The sequence below is a fragment of the Ranitomeya variabilis genome, chromosome 2 (genome assembly GCF_051348905.1).
Source record: "Ranitomeya variabilis isolate aRanVar5 chromosome 2, aRanVar5.hap1, whole genome shotgun sequence".
In the NCBI taxonomy this organism is placed as follows: Eukaryota; Metazoa; Chordata; class Amphibia; order Anura; family Dendrobatidae; genus Ranitomeya; species Ranitomeya variabilis.
The window spans coordinates 600,147,634-600,165,738 of NC_135233.1; the positions used below are offsets into that span (position 1 = coordinate 600,147,634).

The 18,105-nt window shown below is 43.3% G+C and overlaps 2 protein-coding genes and 1 long non-coding RNA gene across 7 annotated transcripts in view; 2 read left to right on the plus strand and 1 right to left on the minus strand.

Annotated features, from left to right (window-relative positions):
• The window catches only part of PLCG2 (phospholipase C gamma 2), a 182,677-nt gene extending 179,425 nt beyond the window's left edge, over positions 1 to 3,252 (plus strand). For 2 of the 5 annotated variants that reach the window (XM_077288592.1, XM_077288595.1), the window contains exon 34: positions 2,771 to 2,906. Coding sequence is in view for 2 of the 5 variants with exons in the window: in XM_077288594.1 (XP_077144709.1) it covers positions 2,771 to 2,813 (43 nt within the window). In the remaining 3 variants the exon portion in view is untranslated. Of the gene's footprint in view, positions 1 to 2,770 lie in introns of all 5 variants that reach the window. The other 3 variants (XM_077288594.1, XM_077288593.1, XM_077288596.1) reach the window with 3 other exon arrangements.
• A 5,636-nt stretch (positions 3,253 to 8,888) lies between these two features.
• On the minus strand, positions 8,889 to 17,848 carry SDR42E1 (short chain dehydrogenase/reductase family 42E, member 1). The gene is made up of 3 exons (XM_077288597.1): positions 17,709 to 17,848; positions 14,598 to 14,702; positions 8,889 to 10,906 (listed from the first exon to the last, which is right to left on the minus strand). Exons 2-3 carry the CDS (start codon positions 14,663 to 14,665, stop codon positions 9,808 to 9,810), a joined length of 1,167 nt encoding a protein of 388 aa, XP_077144712.1. The 5' UTR covers positions 14,666 to 14,702; positions 17,709 to 17,848; the 3' UTR covers positions 8,889 to 9,807.
• Positions 17,833 to 18,105, plus strand: part of LOC143807252 (uncharacterized) — a 29,417-nt gene continuing 29,144 nt past the window's right edge. The window contains exon 1 of the long non-coding RNA XR_013221683.1: positions 17,833 to 17,971. This is a non-coding gene — a long non-coding RNA (uncharacterized LOC143807252). The remainder of the gene's footprint in view (positions 17,972 to 18,105) is intronic.

Consider the following 18,105-nt stretch of genomic DNA (forward strand, 5'->3'; position numbering starts at 1 on the left):
CCACACCAGACTCCGTCCACTGCTTCCTCAGGGTCCGGTCACCTCTTCTCGTTGTACAGCGTTTTCTGCCACATTGTTTCCTTCCAACAGACTTACCATTGAGGTGCCTTGATACAGCACTCTGGGAACAGCCTATTTGTTGAGAAATTTCTTTCTGGGTCTTACCCTCTTGCTTGAGGGTGTCAATGATGGCCTTCTTGACATCTGTCAGGTCGCTAGTCTTACCCATGATGGGGGTTTTGAGTAATGAACCAGGCAGGGAGTTTTTAAAAGCCTCAGGTATCTTTTGCATGTGTTTAGAGTTAATTAGTTGATTCAGAAGATTAGGGTAATAGGTCATTTAGAGAACCTTTTCTTGATATGCTAATTTATTGAGACAGGTTTTTTGGGTTATCAGGAGTTGTATGCCAAAATCATCAGTATTAAAACAATAAAAGACCTGACAAATTTCAGTTGGTGGATAATGAATCTATAGAATATGAAAGTTTAATTGTAATCATTACATTATGGTAAATAATGAAATTTAACACTATATGCTAATTTTTTGAGAAGGACCTGTATTTGTGAAAGCTTGTCGGCATCTTCTGCGAGAGCTGTATCCGCAACCATATTGGGCTTACTGAAAAACAGATGACAGAAGGGGACAAGTCGAGGATTTATAGTTGTAGAAGTGAGGAGCAATCTGAGACATAATCTTAGGTTACTGGACTCAGGTTTATAATTAGAGTTATCAATAGTTTAAAGGTTTACCCAAGACCAGTCCAGTGGGTGGAATCACTCAATGGACTGACAGTCTCAAGTATAGGAGCTTGCCCGCCCTCTGGACTCCTCACACAGGACAGGTAGATATTACAAGTTATGCGGAATGTTGTCGCACAAAACTATATATTGATCATCCCAGATGTTCCTGCTTTATAAGAGTATACAAGTAGATTGAACGGCTTGTTTAACCCGACAGGTCCCTTTAAATGTTACCTATAGTCGTCTATTATCTTAGGTCAATTACAAGTAAATGGAGAGAGTGAAATCTGCCCCTAGTAACAGTATCGGTATCATTATTACATCCGGCCTGTTTGCTGCACATAAATCATGGCTTTATCTGTGACAGACTAGCAATGAAGGGGTCAGATGGGTCTTCTGAGTGCCAAGTGCAAATATCTAAAGGTCGTTAGATAACAAGAAGCTGCTCACAGGACGCTGAATAGATTTTGCAATGACATTTGGAATGTTTCAATCTACATATTATGAAAACCGTTTGAAAATACAGGATTAGTTCATATACTCTAGTCACATCAGGAGCTGTATTAAAAAAACAAAGGAAAAAAAAAACATCATCCAGCTAAAAAGGACACTCGAGGAGAGTTCTGCTTCTCAGCTCCTTTCAGCCAATAAAAGCACACAGGCTGATGCAGATTGGTTGATAAAATGCAGCTTGCAACTTTCCTCCTAAATGTCCTTTTCAGCTGGATGCCATGCAGGATTCAGTAAAAAAAAAAATGTGTTTCTGTGAGCAGTAATGTTGGAGATATAGTTCATTTCTGCCTGAAGTGAACCTATCACATTGTACATGTAGTCTAATCTGTAACCAGCATGGTATAGAAAAGGAGAAGCTTAGCAAAATGATATATGATTTTCTAGGGGAAAAAAAATAAATCTGTATAACTTGTATTTTATTAATTTAAATCCCAGAAATTTCTATGCTTAAGAGTCCAGTGGGTGGTGCTATACGGTAGCTAACAGCTATCACTGCATCATAATCATACAGGGAAGACTGTCAATCACTGAATAGGACCGCCCACTGGACTCATTAAAAAACTCCCTAAAAAAATGCAAGTTTTACTGAAATTTCTCCCAGAAAAATGTATATCGCTATGATCAGCTCCTAACATCCCATCTTCAACACGATGGGCTCCCTTTAACTTATAACTTCTTTTACTAGTAATAATAATTATTATTTTTACTGTTTCAAAAATTTGTTCTGATTAGTTTTCCACTTCCGCCTATCTCTCTCTCTCTAACAGTTCTTCACAATACATCCTCTCTTTAGTAAATGTGTCAAAGCCTAACTAAAGGGAATCTATTAGCAACTGTTATGTAATCCGAGAGATGCATGTTGTAGGGACAGAGACCTTGATTCCAGTGATGTGTCACTTATTAGGTTGAGTGTTGCTGTTTCAACAGTGTTTTATCAGCAGCAGATTATCACTACAGGACTGTCTCATGCCTCCTAGTCAACTGCTGTGTGTAATCCCGCCCACATCGCTTTCTGCCTACAGTGTACACATGAAGCTACCAATCAGAGGTGTGGGTGGAGTCCAGCAAGTGATACGTTGCTGAAATCAGGGTCTCTGCCCCTACATCATGCTAATCTCAGATTACATAGTAAATACCTGGTGACAGATTTGCTTTAAATTTAAGATGGGAGTAAAGTTAATCTCCATTTTGTACATGCTTCTGGGTCTGTCAGCATTGCTTGGATACCAATTCCCAGCCATTCAGTGGACATGTGAGTGGCTGGCTAAAGACCACACGGCAGGTCAATACTTTGGCAACTCATGAGAGAATGTGCTACCGAAATTACATAATTGCCCCCTTCCTAATCACTCTGAGTTTAGCCACTAGGTTAGAAAAACTCAGCTGTGGATGCGTTTCATGTCCACAAATATTCCATAACATTATGCAGCTCTAGGTGTGACTAGAGTGTTAGGTTACTGGAGATCAGGTTTGTCATCTTGCGCTACTAATTTGTACACTTTCCCCCTCTCTTTAGATTAGGAGAGAAACGGATAAGCAACAGCAAGTTTTATTCTTAACACTTGTCTACTATAAATGGACACGTCCCTCAGATGTTGGAAGAATAATCAAGAGGAAAGGTCTTCAAGGGAGGAGACCCTCCTAGTGATGAGTCACTCAACCCGGTGACCACAGACTTTGACTGTAGCACGAGCGGCGCCATCCTCAGGAATGCTGTCATACTACTAAAGGTGTAAAAAACAGTTCTAAACTAAAATGGGTCAGAAGCAAAATACCTTGCCGAACTTATAAGTCTGCAACCGATGGTTCACCCAGGACTGTGGTGTGGTTCTGCACCACATGGATTTTCAAGCTTTGCTCTTAATTATTTGCTATGCTTGGATGGTGCTCCCCAATATCCCGCCTCCTGTAAACCTCATCATCTTAGGTTTTCTATAAAAAAAAAGCAACCTGGACGCGTTCTGCCAGCAGGAATGGAATTGTGGTTTTACAAGCTAAGGCCGGGGACACACTTAACGTATAAAAAAACGGTCCGTTTTTCACGGCCGAGAATCGCACAAATGTTTCAAAAACAGTGATCCGTGTGCAGTGCGAGGATGCGATTTCCTCGCATCAAATGATCCGTGTGACATCCGTGTGACATCCGTATGGCATCCGTATGCCGAGATTTTCTCGCAAGCTTGCAAAACCGACATCTAATGGATTTATGTGCTCAAATGTTCGGGAAAACATATATACAGTATATATATATAGAGATATGTCATTGAGACACATATATATATATTCTGTATTTAGATTTCATTCAGCGCGATATCTGTGAACAGCCGGTAATTCAATTGCCGGCTTTTCATTTCTCCTGCACAAACCCGACATGATATGAGACATGGTTTTCATACAGTAAACCATCTCATATCCCCCTTTTTTTTACATATTCCACACTACTAATGTTAGTAGTGTGTATGTGCAAAATTTCAGCGCTGTAGCTGCTAAAATAAAGGGTTAAATGGCGGAAAAAATTGGTGTGGGCTCCCGCGCAATTTTCTCCGCCAGAGCGGTAAAGCCAGTGACTGACGGCAGATATTAATAGCCAGGAGAGGGTCCATGGTTATTGGCCCCCCCGTGGCTAAAAACATCTGCCCCCAGCCACCCCAGAAAAGGCACATCTGGAAGATGCGCCTATTCTGGCACTTGGCCACTCTCTTCCCACTCCCTGTAGCGGTGGGATATGGGGTAATGAAGGGTTAATGCCACCTTGCTATTGTAAGGTGACATTAAGCCAGATTAATAATGGAGAGGCGTCAATTATGACACCTATCCATTATTAATCCAATTGTATGAAAGGGTTAAAAAACACACACACACATGATTAAAAATTATTTTAATGAAATACACAGCAGTTGTTTCAGTATTTTATTGCTCTCTCAATCCATCAGCAACACCCTCGCTTGGAAAAATAATAAACGCACAAGATACATACCCTCAGCTGAACCGTCACGTCCCACGAGGTAATCCATCTGAAGGGGTTAAAATAATTTACAAGCAGGAGCCCTGCAAAGGCAGCTGTGCTCCGTGCCTGTAATCCCCGGCGAATGAATGAAATGTAGGTCATTGACCTACATTTCCTACAGTCGCGGTGATGCGCCCCCTGGTGGATGTCCTCATATGACCTGGAGCGTGGGAAAAAGTTCCCAGGCTGCAGTTCATGAGAACATCCAGCAGGGGCGCATCACCGCGACTCAATGTAAGTATAGATCACTCTGCTTTCCTTTCAGCACCCGGGGATTACAGGCACGAGCGAGTGGTTTATCGCAGCTCTGCCTGTAATATTAGTTAACCCCTTCAGATGGATTACCTCGTTGGACGTGATAGGACATCAGAAGGTATGTATCTTGTGCGTTTATTATTTTTCCAAGCGAGGGTGTTGCTGATGGATTGAGAGAGCAATAAATTATTAAAACAACCGCTGTGTTTATTTCATTAAAATACTTTTAAATCATGTGTGTGTGTGTGTTTTTTAACCCTTTCAGACAATTGGATTAATAGTGGATAGGTGTCATAATTGACGCCTCTCCATTATTAATCTGGCTTAATGTCACCTTACAATAGCAAGGTGGCATTAACCCTTCATTACCCCATATCCCACCGCTACAGGGAGTGGGAAGAGAGTGGCCAAGTGCCAGAATAGGCGCATCTTCCAGATGTGCCTTTTCTGGGGTGGCTGGGGGCAGATGTTTGTAGCCAGGGGGGGGGCCAATAACCATGGACCCTCTCTAGGCTATTAATATCTGCCCTCAGTCACTGGCTTTACTATTCTGGCGGAGAAAATTGCGCGGGAGCCCACGCCAATTTTTTCCGCGATTTAACCCTTTATTTTAGCAGCTACAGCGCTGAAATTTTGCACATACACACTACTAACATTAGTAGTGTGGAATATGCAAAAAAAAGGGGATATGAGATGGTTTACTGTATGTAATCATGTCTCATATCCTGTCGGGTTTGGGAAGGAGAAATGCAAAGCCGGCAATTGAATTACCGGCTTTTCTATAGAACACCGCTGCATATTTCTCGCAATGCACACGCATGGTCCGTGTGTAATCCGATTTTTTCTCGCCCCCATAGACTTGCATTGGCGAGTCTCGGCCGAGATACGCTGACAATCGCAGCCTGCTGCGAGTTCCCTCGGATCCGAAATACGGTGGAGAAAATATCGGATGATGGGAGCTGGACCATAGATTAACATTGGGCCGAGTGCTATGCGATTTTTTATCGCATAGCACTCGTCCGTATTACGGTCTAGTGTGACCCCGGCCTAAAAATAAAAGTTCTGCAGTGACACTATTGCACTGTGGCTAGACCAATCCTGACGGTGTGCAATATGCGCACTGTTAAGATTCTGCTATGTTGCTTTCTCGAATGGCCGTCACCTAACCATTAATATATGATTTGCATATTTAACCGACTAGCAACTTTTTTTTTGTTGCTGATACAGCTATTTTGCACATGTCTGCCGTCGGCAAATGCCATACTAATGGTCACATTATGGCCTCTCGAGCAGCCAACATAGCACAATCCTAACAGCGCGCACATTTCACACTCTCAGGATGTGTCTGTCATGCCGCTGCTGCCGTCTTCCTCGCCCTGTCATACTTACCTGTCTTCGGCGTCCCGGCGCTCCTCTCCTTCTGCAGCGTCTTCTCCTCGGCGCTCGCTCCTGGCCTCTGCTGCTCGCGCGCACGCTAGATTCAAAGCTGCCCGTGCGCACTTCTAACCTTTGGCCAGCGCTCCTTATCGTCCTCTCTATGGTCCAGGAGGATTGGTACCCGGAAGTGCCGCACTACTTCAGGTATTTAAACTGCTTCCTGCTGCCCCTCTGTGCCTGATGATCATTTGTGCTAACAAGTGCTCTTGGCCGCCCTAGGTCTTTGTGTGTTCTTTATCCTCTGACTTTGGCTTGTCCTTGTTTCCGCAGTGCCTCGCCAGTTGCTGTGTCTCTGCTGTACCTCTACTGTCCCTGAGTCTCCGCAGTATTCCTGTCTGTCCCTGTGCCGCTGCAATACCTTGTCAGTCCCTGTGCCGCTGCAATACCTTGTCAGTCCCTGTGCCGCTGCAATACCCTGTCGGTCCCTGTGCCACTGCTATATCTCGCCAGTCCCTGTGTCTCTGTAGTGTCTCCATCAGTCTTTGAGTTTCTGCAGTGTTCCTGTTAGTCTTTTTGTCTCTGTCATACCCGCCAGTTCCGTTTTTCTACAGTATCCACCTATCTCGAGTTCCTGTCTTCCCGCCAGTCCCTTGTCTTTTCCCGTCCTGGTCCTCCAGCTTCCGTGGCAATAGTCCCTCACGGGCCTGCCCCTAACTCTCCCTGTATAGGAGGCGGTCTATCTGGTCAGCTCATCCGTGGGGGGTTCGTCGTTACAGTCCAGAGGGTCCACTTTTTGTTTACAACCGTCACAGTGGCGCTCCGCACTGAAAATGTACTTTTAGGGCAGAAAACTTTACCTTACTCCATATCGATAGGTTCACAATCCAAAAAATAGCCGTCTTATACATCACAGACCCCAACAAACTGATTTCTGCGGAACCTCTTTTGTGCTGACCACCCAAAAGTGGTGTTCTAGGGTGCGTGGTCTACCCAAAGAAGATACCCAGAATAGATGGTGGAACTAAAAAGCTGTCATAGGAAATCTGCCTTGGATAACGAAGAAGTTTCACTTGATACTTGGTGCTCAAGAAAAAAGTGTAGTAGTCTGACCTGATCAAACGAGCAAAAAATAAACCAAGAAGAAGAGAAATTCCTACCAAGCTGCCAGGTTTCCGTTCACCCGCCTCCAAAGATGAGGTGGCGCATCGACACATTACTTCTGGCTGTAGAGGTGGCGCTTTGAGACCACTGAGGTCATCGCTGGATCACGGAAGCAGCCAGGCATTAATAAGTTTGAGATTTTACACCGACAATTTATAAAATATTTTACTTTTTTTTTTTTTAATTAATCTGTCGGATAAATAGATCAATTTTTATATGGTGAGATTTTCTTTTATGATATAATTTGAATTCTCTTTTATGTGTTTTTATTATCACGTTTGTTTATTGCTGTGAGAAACTTACACAAGGGGGTCATCGTGCATCAAAGCCGGTGTCAGATGTAAGGGGACCCTGCTTTACATTGCAAAAAATCTAGCCACTGACCGGATGGCATGGTCAACAGATTTACAACACAAAAGACTTTGGCTTAAAATTTTCAACATGGATTCCGATTGCTAGGTTGTTTTTTTTTTTTTAATTTCTATTAATGTTTTTCTACTTTTTTTTTTTTTTTATACAAAAAAGCCAGAGTGAAATAAGTGCGGAGTGAGAGTATAATTTATTTCATTGTATAATCCAGTGCCGAAATACCTAAATACTTGGATTTAAGTGTAGCTGAGATATGAGGTCCTCATTGTAGCACTGCTTTTGTCTGTGCCCCGATAATATTGTGTAATCAGAGGTAGTCTGAATCCACTAGACCAGGAATAGGAATAAAGAAGAAGAAAAAAAAAAAATAATAAGTATTTAACATGTTAACTTTGAACATGCCTGATCCTTGTCTGGGGAGATTAAGGTGTCCGGCGGCTTTCTCCGCTTCCCCAATTCAGAATATACACGAGCTGGGCCAAACCCAGGCAGTACGTGCATGAGGAACGCATCGGCTGAATCCGAATATTAAAAAGGTATACTGTAGTCACATCTCGAATTTTAGGTTTGCAATATGCCGAAGCTTTTTATACTTTATGATGTTTATTCCCTGCACTGAGAAAACCCAGAGTATGGTTCTCTAGGATGCATCATGGAAAAGGAAGTTGTCTCATATTGTGCCACCTATTATTGAGCAGAACGGTGATGTGATCTACTTGTTGCTGATGTTTTTTAATTTAGGTTTGCAGTGATCCTATAAATATACATACTGTATATATTCACATACACGTGTGCATCTGGTTATTTATGGTCTCTCCTGACTCGACGGGGAAAGTTGTCTGATATCTTGATACTTGTGAGGGTGCCACAGATTTGCCTCACTACCACCAATAAGGCGGGAGTCTACACGAGTCACGAGTCACAACCTCTCGGGAAAGTTGAAGAACCAAGTTGCATGTCACCTGCAGTGAAGTCTATGGCAAATGTATCGCAAGCGTGACTATCGACAGAAAACCCAACTCATCTTGCCGAAAAAGCCCTGACCAGAAGATATTCGCTCATCTCTAGTCTTAAATCAGCTGAACACCCTGAAAGGTGTCCATATCCTTTAACACACTGCACCCAAGGGACCCTTATGGCAGAATTTGCAACTCTTTTGTCTCCCTAGTATGGGGCCCTACAAGTTGTGTGCAGTGTCATGAGGCATCCTCCAGATGTCTCCTTCCTTGCCCTTTCCTCATGGGATATCCCAAAATGAATAGTTTGAGATGACCAGCTTTTTTTTTTTTTTTTTTATAATTTCCATCATATGCAAGTCCATCTAGGAATATTTTGAGCCAAAAAGAAAATAATGAAGAGTAACACTGCAGGGAAACTTGCTTTCCACACTCCCGTGATGCTTTTATGATCCTGTTTAAAACAAAATAAATGGCAATAAAAAAAACCAAAAACAATTATAATAATGTTTTTTTTTTTCAAAATTGATTTATTGTAAAACGTACGTATTTTTCACAAATATTCATTTTCAATTAGTGAGTGAAACATACTGTACAGAGATAATAAACAGAACAAACAAGTTTTAATTATTATAAACAGTTTAGGAAAAACAACATTTTTGGTACCTGAATAGTCATAAACCTGAAATCCATCAAGGTGAGGTATAAACTGCAGATATGGCAGCTAATGCATAGGAAGGGGTCTAAACGGAAAGGAGGAACTGAGCAGAAGATAAGGAAAAAAAAAAAAACAAACAAAACAAAAAAGACAAAACAAAAAAACAAACAACATTTTAGGCAGCACCCTGGAAATAAGAAAAAAAAAAAAAGTTCAAATGTTTATTTTTACAATTAGAAATTATGTAAACATAAATTAATGAGAATGTAAGTTATATATTGTATGTGTCTGAACACGCCCTTAAAGGTTACTGATGTAAGGACGCCTGCCCCCCACCAGTCAGCTGTTACCCAGTCCATCAGCCACCATACATACAGTGTACAGAGAGCAGCACATAGTGGCCATTCTTAGGTACTGCAGCCCAACTCCTGATGACGTGAACAGGAGCTGAGCTACAGCACTCAAGAACAGAGAGCAGCTGCACTACCAGGTAACAGCTGATTGGAGGCTCGGACCCCCAGAAATCAGCAAGTTATCCCCTTATCCTATAGATATGAGATAGCATGGCAATTTTACAAAACCCACCTTTAAACCTAAATACAGTGAATGTATGCAAATTTTTTTTTTGTGCTCCAGTTGCATCTAGTGCTACATTCAAACTCTGGGGCCTCACATCTTTCTGCTAATTCCTTGAAGATTCAGTGCATTTTGTGAAACTACTATTTTCACCAGACACTTTACAATAGAAAACACGGTTTGAGAAGTATGGGTTATCCCACCACTCTGGGACCCCAAGCAAGGACCGCCATAACCAGCAGCACAAATATGGCCACGTCCCAAAGGAAGCTGGCACTTTTCATCTTTTTTACTTTCTTCCCGTAACCCCTTGCTTTGTACCATTCCACAACTTTCTGCATAGTAAAGGACTTGGGTTCATACCCGAGCTCTTTTTTGGCTTTTTCAATGCTGAAATAGTGAGTGACCCCCGTCTTATACACCTCAGCGCGGGTCAGTAAAGGCTGAAAGTTACAGATGGGCCGGATAAGATAATGTAACCATTCGGTGAGGTAAGACATAACGTAAATTAAAAAGAGCGGAAGTCGAGTGGAAGGAAACTTGTACCCCAGACCTTCTACGAAGGGGCGGAAGAACTGGAAATTATCGATTGGGGCGGCATCTGCTATGAAGTACGCCTGCCCAGCCGCTACATAGTGCTTCTCCTCGGTAAGACCTTTGGCAGCTGAAATATGGACCGATACGAGATTATCAACGTGAATGAACTGCACCAGATTATTACGATCCCCGTAAGAAAATAGGAACAAGCCTTGGTCGAGAGTATTGATGATCCGGAGAAGGTGTCTTTGCTCTCCGGGGCCATAGATGCCGGCTGACCGCAGGGCGCAGGTCCTTAGATACCCACTGTTATTTGCCAGTGGCTGTCCATTACTTTGTAGCACTTTTTTCTCAGCAATAGCCTTGGTGCGGGAGTAGTTATCGGCGTGACGATTCAGAGGTAGGTAAGGCATTGACTCGTCGCCGTTCTTAATAGACTGTCCACCGAAGACCACATTGAACGTGCTGGTGTAGACTAGCCGCGGGATGCTTTTTTTGATACACGCCTGGATGACGTTCTCCGTCCCCTTCACATTGACTTCTTCCGAGAGCCGCGTCTGAAGCTGTTCCCGTCCAGACATGCCGTAAGAAGCCGTGTGGATTACACAGGAGGCATCTGTGACAGCTTCCTCCACTGCAGACGGAGATCGAATATCGCCCTGTATAAACTGGATCCCATCGGGAATGTCTTGTGCAGGTTTCCGTACGTCGAAAAGAACCACATTGACCCCAGTTTGGTGTAGTGTGCAGCCTAACCTAGAAACCGGAAATAGGCATGGTGACTGGGTGTGTATAGATGAAGATCCCTGTGGACAAGACAGCTACAATATTGTTACAGGGAAGCGGTCAGGTCCCCCACAATAATGTGATTCTAACTGTGGAAAAGCAACTTATATACTGCTGTTTGCTATATGCATATGATCTAGGACACGTCTCTGGGTAGTTGCCTCACCGGATTAGTCCAGGTTGAGTAGCCCCAGGCACAGCCTCCAGGTGTGATTGACAGTCCATGCTCTGCTTACATCTTCTCGGTCCACCTATGATCCTCATTACTGGCACAGCCAGTAGACTCTCCTCTCAGCGCGTCTGTTCACCTCTCCCAGCTCTGCGCAGCTGTAAACTTTCCGAACCGACTAATTTGGGATCTAAAAGGCAGCTTGCCATATGCGGACGTGAGCACTGCAGGGATGGTCAATCATAGCCAGGGGGACTTGGCTTTAGCTAATAAGGCTGGACTAGTCTCTTACTAAACACCTCCCCGGACTAGTCCAGGATCATGTGCATACAGCGAGGGCTGCATATAAAACTGATTTATGACAAATATATGCATTTGTATAAAACATAGTTAAGTTGATTTAAGTGAGTTGACAAATTCCAACCAGTCCGATGCGTGAGGGCAGCAAAGTAGAGACAGGCACCCTGCCACCTATGCTATATTGTGAAGTAGTTTTTGCGAACTTACATCAGAGCTCAGGGCTACACAGCGACTGTCTGCAGTGCTGCAGATTGATTGTAACCATTAGGGTCCCTTTCCACTTGCGAGAGAAAAAACGGTCCGTAATCTGGACCGAAAAAACGGATGTAACGTATGCGATTGTCATGCGAGTGCAATGCGATTTTTATTCGCATCATCCGTTTTTTGTAATCGCATCATCCGTATGACATCCGTATTACTGTCCGATTTGTACGCACCGGTGTCCTTTGAAAAGCCGGCAAATCAGTGCTGTGTACAGTAAAATCACACTGACAGGTTAGAATAGAGTAGATATATACACATAGAATAGGTATATATATATATATATTATATATATATTATATATATATATATATATATATATATATATATATGTCAGTGAGACACCTATATATGTATATTTATATTTAATGCAGCGCTAGATAGCATAAAAGCCGCTAATTCAATTGCCGGCTTTTCATTTCTCCTTCCCATACCCGACATGATATGAGACATGGTTTACATACAGTAAACCATCTCATATCCCCCTTTTTTTTTTGCATATTCCACACTACTAATGTTAGTAGTGTGTATGTGCAAAATTTCGGCGCTGTAGCTATTAAATTTAAGGGTTAAATCGCGGAAAAAATTGGCGTGGTCTCCCGTGCAATTTTCTACGCCAGAGTAGTAAAGCCAGTGACTGAGGGCAGATATTAATAGCCTAGAGAGGGTCCATGGTTATTGGCCCCCCCGTGGCTAAAAACATCTGCCCCCAGCCACCCCAGAAAAGGCACTTCTGGAAGATGCGCCAATTCTGGCACTTGGCCACTCTCTTCCCACTCCTGTGTAGCGGTGGGATATGGGGTAATGAAGGGTTAATGCCACCTTGCTATTGTAAGGTGACATTAAGCCAGATTAATAATCCATTATTAATCCAATTGTATGAACGGGTTAAAGAAACACACACACATTATTAAAAAGTATTTTAATGAAATAAACACACAGGTTGTTTTAATATTTTATTGCTCTCTCAATCCATGTGAAGACCCTCGCGGTGATGCGCCCCCTGCTGGCTGTCCTCATGAACAGCAGCCTGGGAACTTTTTCCCACGCTCGAGGTCATATGAGGACAACCAGCAGGGGGCGCATCACCGCGACTGAAGGTAACTATAGGTCATTGACCTACATTTCCTTCATTCCCCGGGGCTTACAAGCACGAGCACAGCTGCTTTAGCAGGGCTCCTGCCTGTAAAATATGTTAACCCCTTCAGATGGATTACCTCGTGGGACGTGACAGGTCATCTGAAGGTATGTATATTGTTGCTTTATTATTTTTCCAAGCGAGGGTCTTCACATGGATTGAGAAAGCAATAAAATATTAAAAGAACCTGTGTGTTTATTTCATTAAAATACTTTTTAATAATGTGTGTGTTTCTTTAACCCTTTCATACAATTGGATTAATAATGGATAGGTGTCATAATTGATGCCTCTCCATTATTAATCTGGCTTAATGTCACCTTACAATAGCAAGGTGGCATTAACCCTTCATTACCCCATATCCCACCGCTACACGGGAGTGGGAAGAGAGTGGCCAAGTGCCAGAATTGGCGCATCTTCCAGATGTGCCTTTTCTGGGGTGGCTGGGGGCAGATGTTTTTAGCCACGGGGGGGGGGCCAATAACCATGGACCCTCTCCTGGCTATTAATATCTGCCCTCAGTCACTGGCTTTACTACTCTGGCGGAGAAAATTGCGTGGTAACCCACGCCAATTTTTTCCGCGATTTAACCCTTAAATTTAATAGCTACAGCGCCGAAATTTTGCACATACACACTACTAACATTAGTAGTGTGGAATATGCAAAAAAAAGGGGGATATGAGATGGTTTACTGTATGTAAACCATGTCTCATATCATGTCGGGTTTGGGAAGGAGAAATGAAAAGCCGGCAATCGAATTAGCGGCTTTAATGCTATCTTGCGCTGCATTAAATATAAATATACATATATAGGTGTCTCACTGACATATATATATGTATATATACCTATTCTATGTGTATATATCTACTCTAGTCTAACCTGTTAGTGTGATTTTACTGTACACCGCGCTGAATTACCTGCTTTTCAAAGGACACCGGTGCGTAAAAATCGGACAGAACTCGCATGGTGCGAGTGCTGTGCGATTTTTTTCTCGCACCCATTGACTTGCATTGGCGAGTCTCGTCCGAAAATCGCAGCAATACGCAGCATGCTGCGATTTTTTTCTCAGCCGATCCAGATTTTTCTCAGTCCGATTTCGGCTGAGAAAAAAAAAAATCGCAAATGAAAAGACACCTATTGAATAACATTGGTCCGAGTGCAATCCGATTTTTTATCGGATTGCACTCGTCCGTTTTCCTCGCAAGTGGAAAGGGGCCCTTAAGCTGAAGTCTACGAGCTCATGAAGATGTCTATGAAACTTAGCTGAGCACTGACCATCTTGGGGTATGTACCTTTTTATGCACAGTCAGAAGATATGCAAGTTTTACCCATGTAATAGGGAGAGTTTAACGTCCAAGAGCAGAGTTCACGGCCTCGCTCCGTAGATCATACAGATATGTACACAGCAGCAAACTTGTGATGGCTCCTGTGCCTACATTCTCCATAGCCGTGTGCCCTCTCCTTGTCCACAAATCTCATAATAATTATAACTACTCTATAATCAATCATTCTGCAGTATATGAAATTATACTTTTTAAAACACCGTCCCTTTAAATAAATCTTCAAAGCCAGCCCATATATTAAGAGTGGATTGAAGTAACGGCAGAATATTTATTAAGCCCAGAACGGCAAAAAACCCATTAACGTAATCTAATTAATAATGGAATTTGGCTTCTCCGGAAGATGCAATTAGTCCTCATTAGTCAAAGTATCCCCATTGGAATTGAATAATTAAATAGATTATTAATAGACTTTCCATAATTATGCAATATTATTAATTATACCGCCGCACCAACCTGTGTCCAAAGTAACCGCCACCACCGGTGATGACAACCGTTTCCTGCAGAGATGGTGGAGCGTCCATCTTTTTTTTCTTTTTAAGGCACAAAATTGGTTGAATTCTGTAAATAAGAAGACAAGAGTGAATGAAAGATCCGGAAAGGAAAAACAGACACCTGAGTAAGGGGGCATTCAGACGTCTGGGAAAATGGGTTCAAGGACGGACAGCAATGTACAGACTGGCCGGGGGTCTCCGGACCTGTGCTAGACAGGCGCATAGCAATGCACAGAAAGACTTGTGACCAGTCCGTGCATTGCTGACTGATTTACATGCACGTCTGAGTGAGTCTGCAAGCGCCGGTCTGAAGCTCACTGCCCTACGATTCTCCCAGTCTGGGAAAGCACTCCGTTCGGACCACCGGTGTATAACATGCCGCTGGTCCAAACTGTCATTCTTCACAAGCGCACTGGTCCTCGGCAAAAGAGGAAGCCTGGCGTTAGAGGAGAAGTGCACTCCTGAAGAAGCTGGATGCGTAACCCTTTTGGATACGTGCAAAAGTTTTGCAAACAAGAAGTGTCTTTTAGCGTTTTTTTGGTAATTTGCTGAGAGATTTTTGATGTTTTTATCTGCTGCTGTTTTTCTATTAGTTACCATCTTTTTACTGCACTTTTATTTAAATTAATTTTACAACGAAGAGGACGCTGGGGTAAGTTTGGAGCTTTCTCATTGACTTCTGTTTGAAACTACAGAGTGTCTTCAGAGTGGAAAAACTCTTGAAAAAAGGTCGGGCCACTTCTTATAATAGATTGGCATTTTTGGAAACATGAAGCGGATAAATGTTGTTCAAAACCTGGAACTTATGACCATCAAGTACCGTAGTTCCTAGATGGAAATGAATAGGAAGATTCTTTGCAGCATCTTCTGAGGGCTTTTTCAGATGATTTATGAAGCGAGCCTGCTCCAAACCCGGCAAAAAAAATATAATAAAAAGTTGTGTACCCTTACCCCTTGTATCCAGGACGATTTTCTGCTTTTTCCTCACCTTCTTCCAAAAGCCATTAATTTTTTAAATGTCCATCAATATAGCCACATGAGGGCTTGTTATTTGAGGGACGAGTTGTACTTTTAAACTACACCATTGATTTTACCATATAGTGTACTGGGAAACAGGAAAAAAAAATCCAAGTGCAGTCAAATTGCAAAGTGCAATTCCACAATAGTATTATTTACCATGTTCACTATAAGGTAAAGCTGACCAGGAAATATGATTTCCCAGGTTAGAACGAGTTCGGTGATATCAAACATCTACTGTTTATTGTTTAAAGGAAACCTGTCACCTCCAAAATGGAAGATGAGCTAAGCCCACCGGCATCAGGGGCTTATCTGCAGCATTCTGTAATGCTGTAGATGAGCCCCCGATGTAACCTGGAAGATGAGAAAAAGAGGTTAGATTATACTCACCCAGGGGTGTTCCCACAGCGGTCCGGTCCGATGGGTGTCGAGGTCCCGGTCCGGCGCCTCCTATCTTCTAACGATGACGTCCTCTTCTTGAATTCACGCTGCGGCTCAGGCGTACATTGTCTGCCTTGTTGACGCAAAAGTACTGCAAAGTACTGCAGTGCGCAGGCGCTGGGCCTCTCTGACCTTTCCCGGCGCCTGCGCACTGCAGTACTTTGCTCTGCCCTCAACAGGGTAGACAAAGTACGCCTGCGCCGGAGCCGCAGCGTGAAAACAAGAAGAGGACGTCATCGTAAGAAGATGGGAGGCCCCGGACCGCGATGCCCATCGGATCGGACTGCCCCTGGGTGAGTATAATCTAACCTCTTTTTCTCATCTTTCAGGATCAGAATGCTGTAGATAAGCCCCTGATGCCGATGGGCTTAGCTCACCTTCGATTTTGGGGGTGATGGGTTCCATTTAAGTGGTAAAAAAAATCCGAAATTTGCATGAAAGAAAAATGTTATCGACATTTTCCAAGACCTGTAGCGTCACCATTTTCGTGATCTTGGCCGAGTGAGGTCTTACATTTTTTTGCCCTGAGTTGCTGTATTTATTGATACTATTTTGGGATAGATACGATGTTTTGATCGCCCGTTATTGCGGCCAAAAACTTGTAATTCTGGCGTTTTGATTTTTTCATGTTACTCCGTTTACCGATGTGACTAATTTACTTTATATTTTGATAGTTCGGGCCGTTCTGAATGCGATGATAGCTAATGTTTTTTTTTTTAAGTTATTTTTAATTGTTTCATTTTTAATGGGGATGATTTGGACTTTTATGTTTTATTTTTTTTGCATTTAGTAGTCCCCTCAGGGGACTTCAAGCGGCAATCGCCTGTGCTATACATGGGGCTACAGCAGAAATCGTAATGTATAGGCTGGCTTTCACAGAAGGATCGTCAAGACAGGCACCCGCGACTGTTAGGCTATGTGCACACGATGCACATTTGCTGCGGATCCGCAGCGGATTTTTCCGTGCAGAAACGCTGCAGATCCGCACTGTGATGTACAGTACAATGTAAATCAATGGGTAAAAAAAAAGCTGTGCAGATGGTGCGGAAAAAATCAATGCGGAATTGCTGCGGATTTCAAAGAAGTGCATGTCACTTCTTTTGTGCGGATCTGCAGCGTTTCTGCACCCCTCCATGTAAGAAATCTGCAGTGGCAAAAACTGCATAAAATCCACACAAAATCCGCATCAATTCCGCGGCAAATCCACATAAAAACCGCGGCTGCGGATTCTGCCAGGAGATGCAGATTTTTGCAGAAAATTCTGCACCACTTTTCCTACGTGTGCACATAGCTAAGAGGCGTTTGATAGTGGAATAAGTCAGCCATCAAGTACGGTGGGATAGATGCGGGCTCGGTGCGTGAGCCTGCACCGAAAGGAAGGGACACGTACATGTAAGTCAACGGTCGTGAAGGGGTTAAAACAAAACACACCTTGACCTTATAGGTCTATAGGGAACAGAAAAAAAAATGTCCCAGTCATGGAGAGGTTAATATCACCAGCATACTGAGTACATGAGGAGACCCCATGATATTACCCCCAGGGGGCGCCTCACATGACGTCACTGTGACCTTTCACCTCCCCCTGCTTAGGTGAGGGGGTCACCTCGCCCCTTACCGTGTCTCCGGCCGCCGCGACCCTTCTCCCCGCTGCCTCCTTCCTCGTCGCCTCACTCCGCCCCGTCACTGACTGACTTTTGACATTTCCTCACAGAAACAACTCGCTTCACACCGTTGCCCGGGGCGACGCGCTTCTTCCTACATAAGCACGTACTGACGTCAGAACACGTGATAACGACGCTTCACCAATGGCGGGGAAACTGAAAAAGGAGGAAGTGAAGTCCGTGCTGGAGGCCCTGAGGGTTCTCAATAAGAGTCTGGGTACGTGTCTAATATCAGGGCTGCAACGGGTTTTAGTCAGAATGGTCGAGCTCTCTCCGCTTTTTGGAAGATGAAATAATTTATTTGATTGGTTACTTGTGAAGCCGTAGCAGCCAATCACCGCTGTGCTTTAT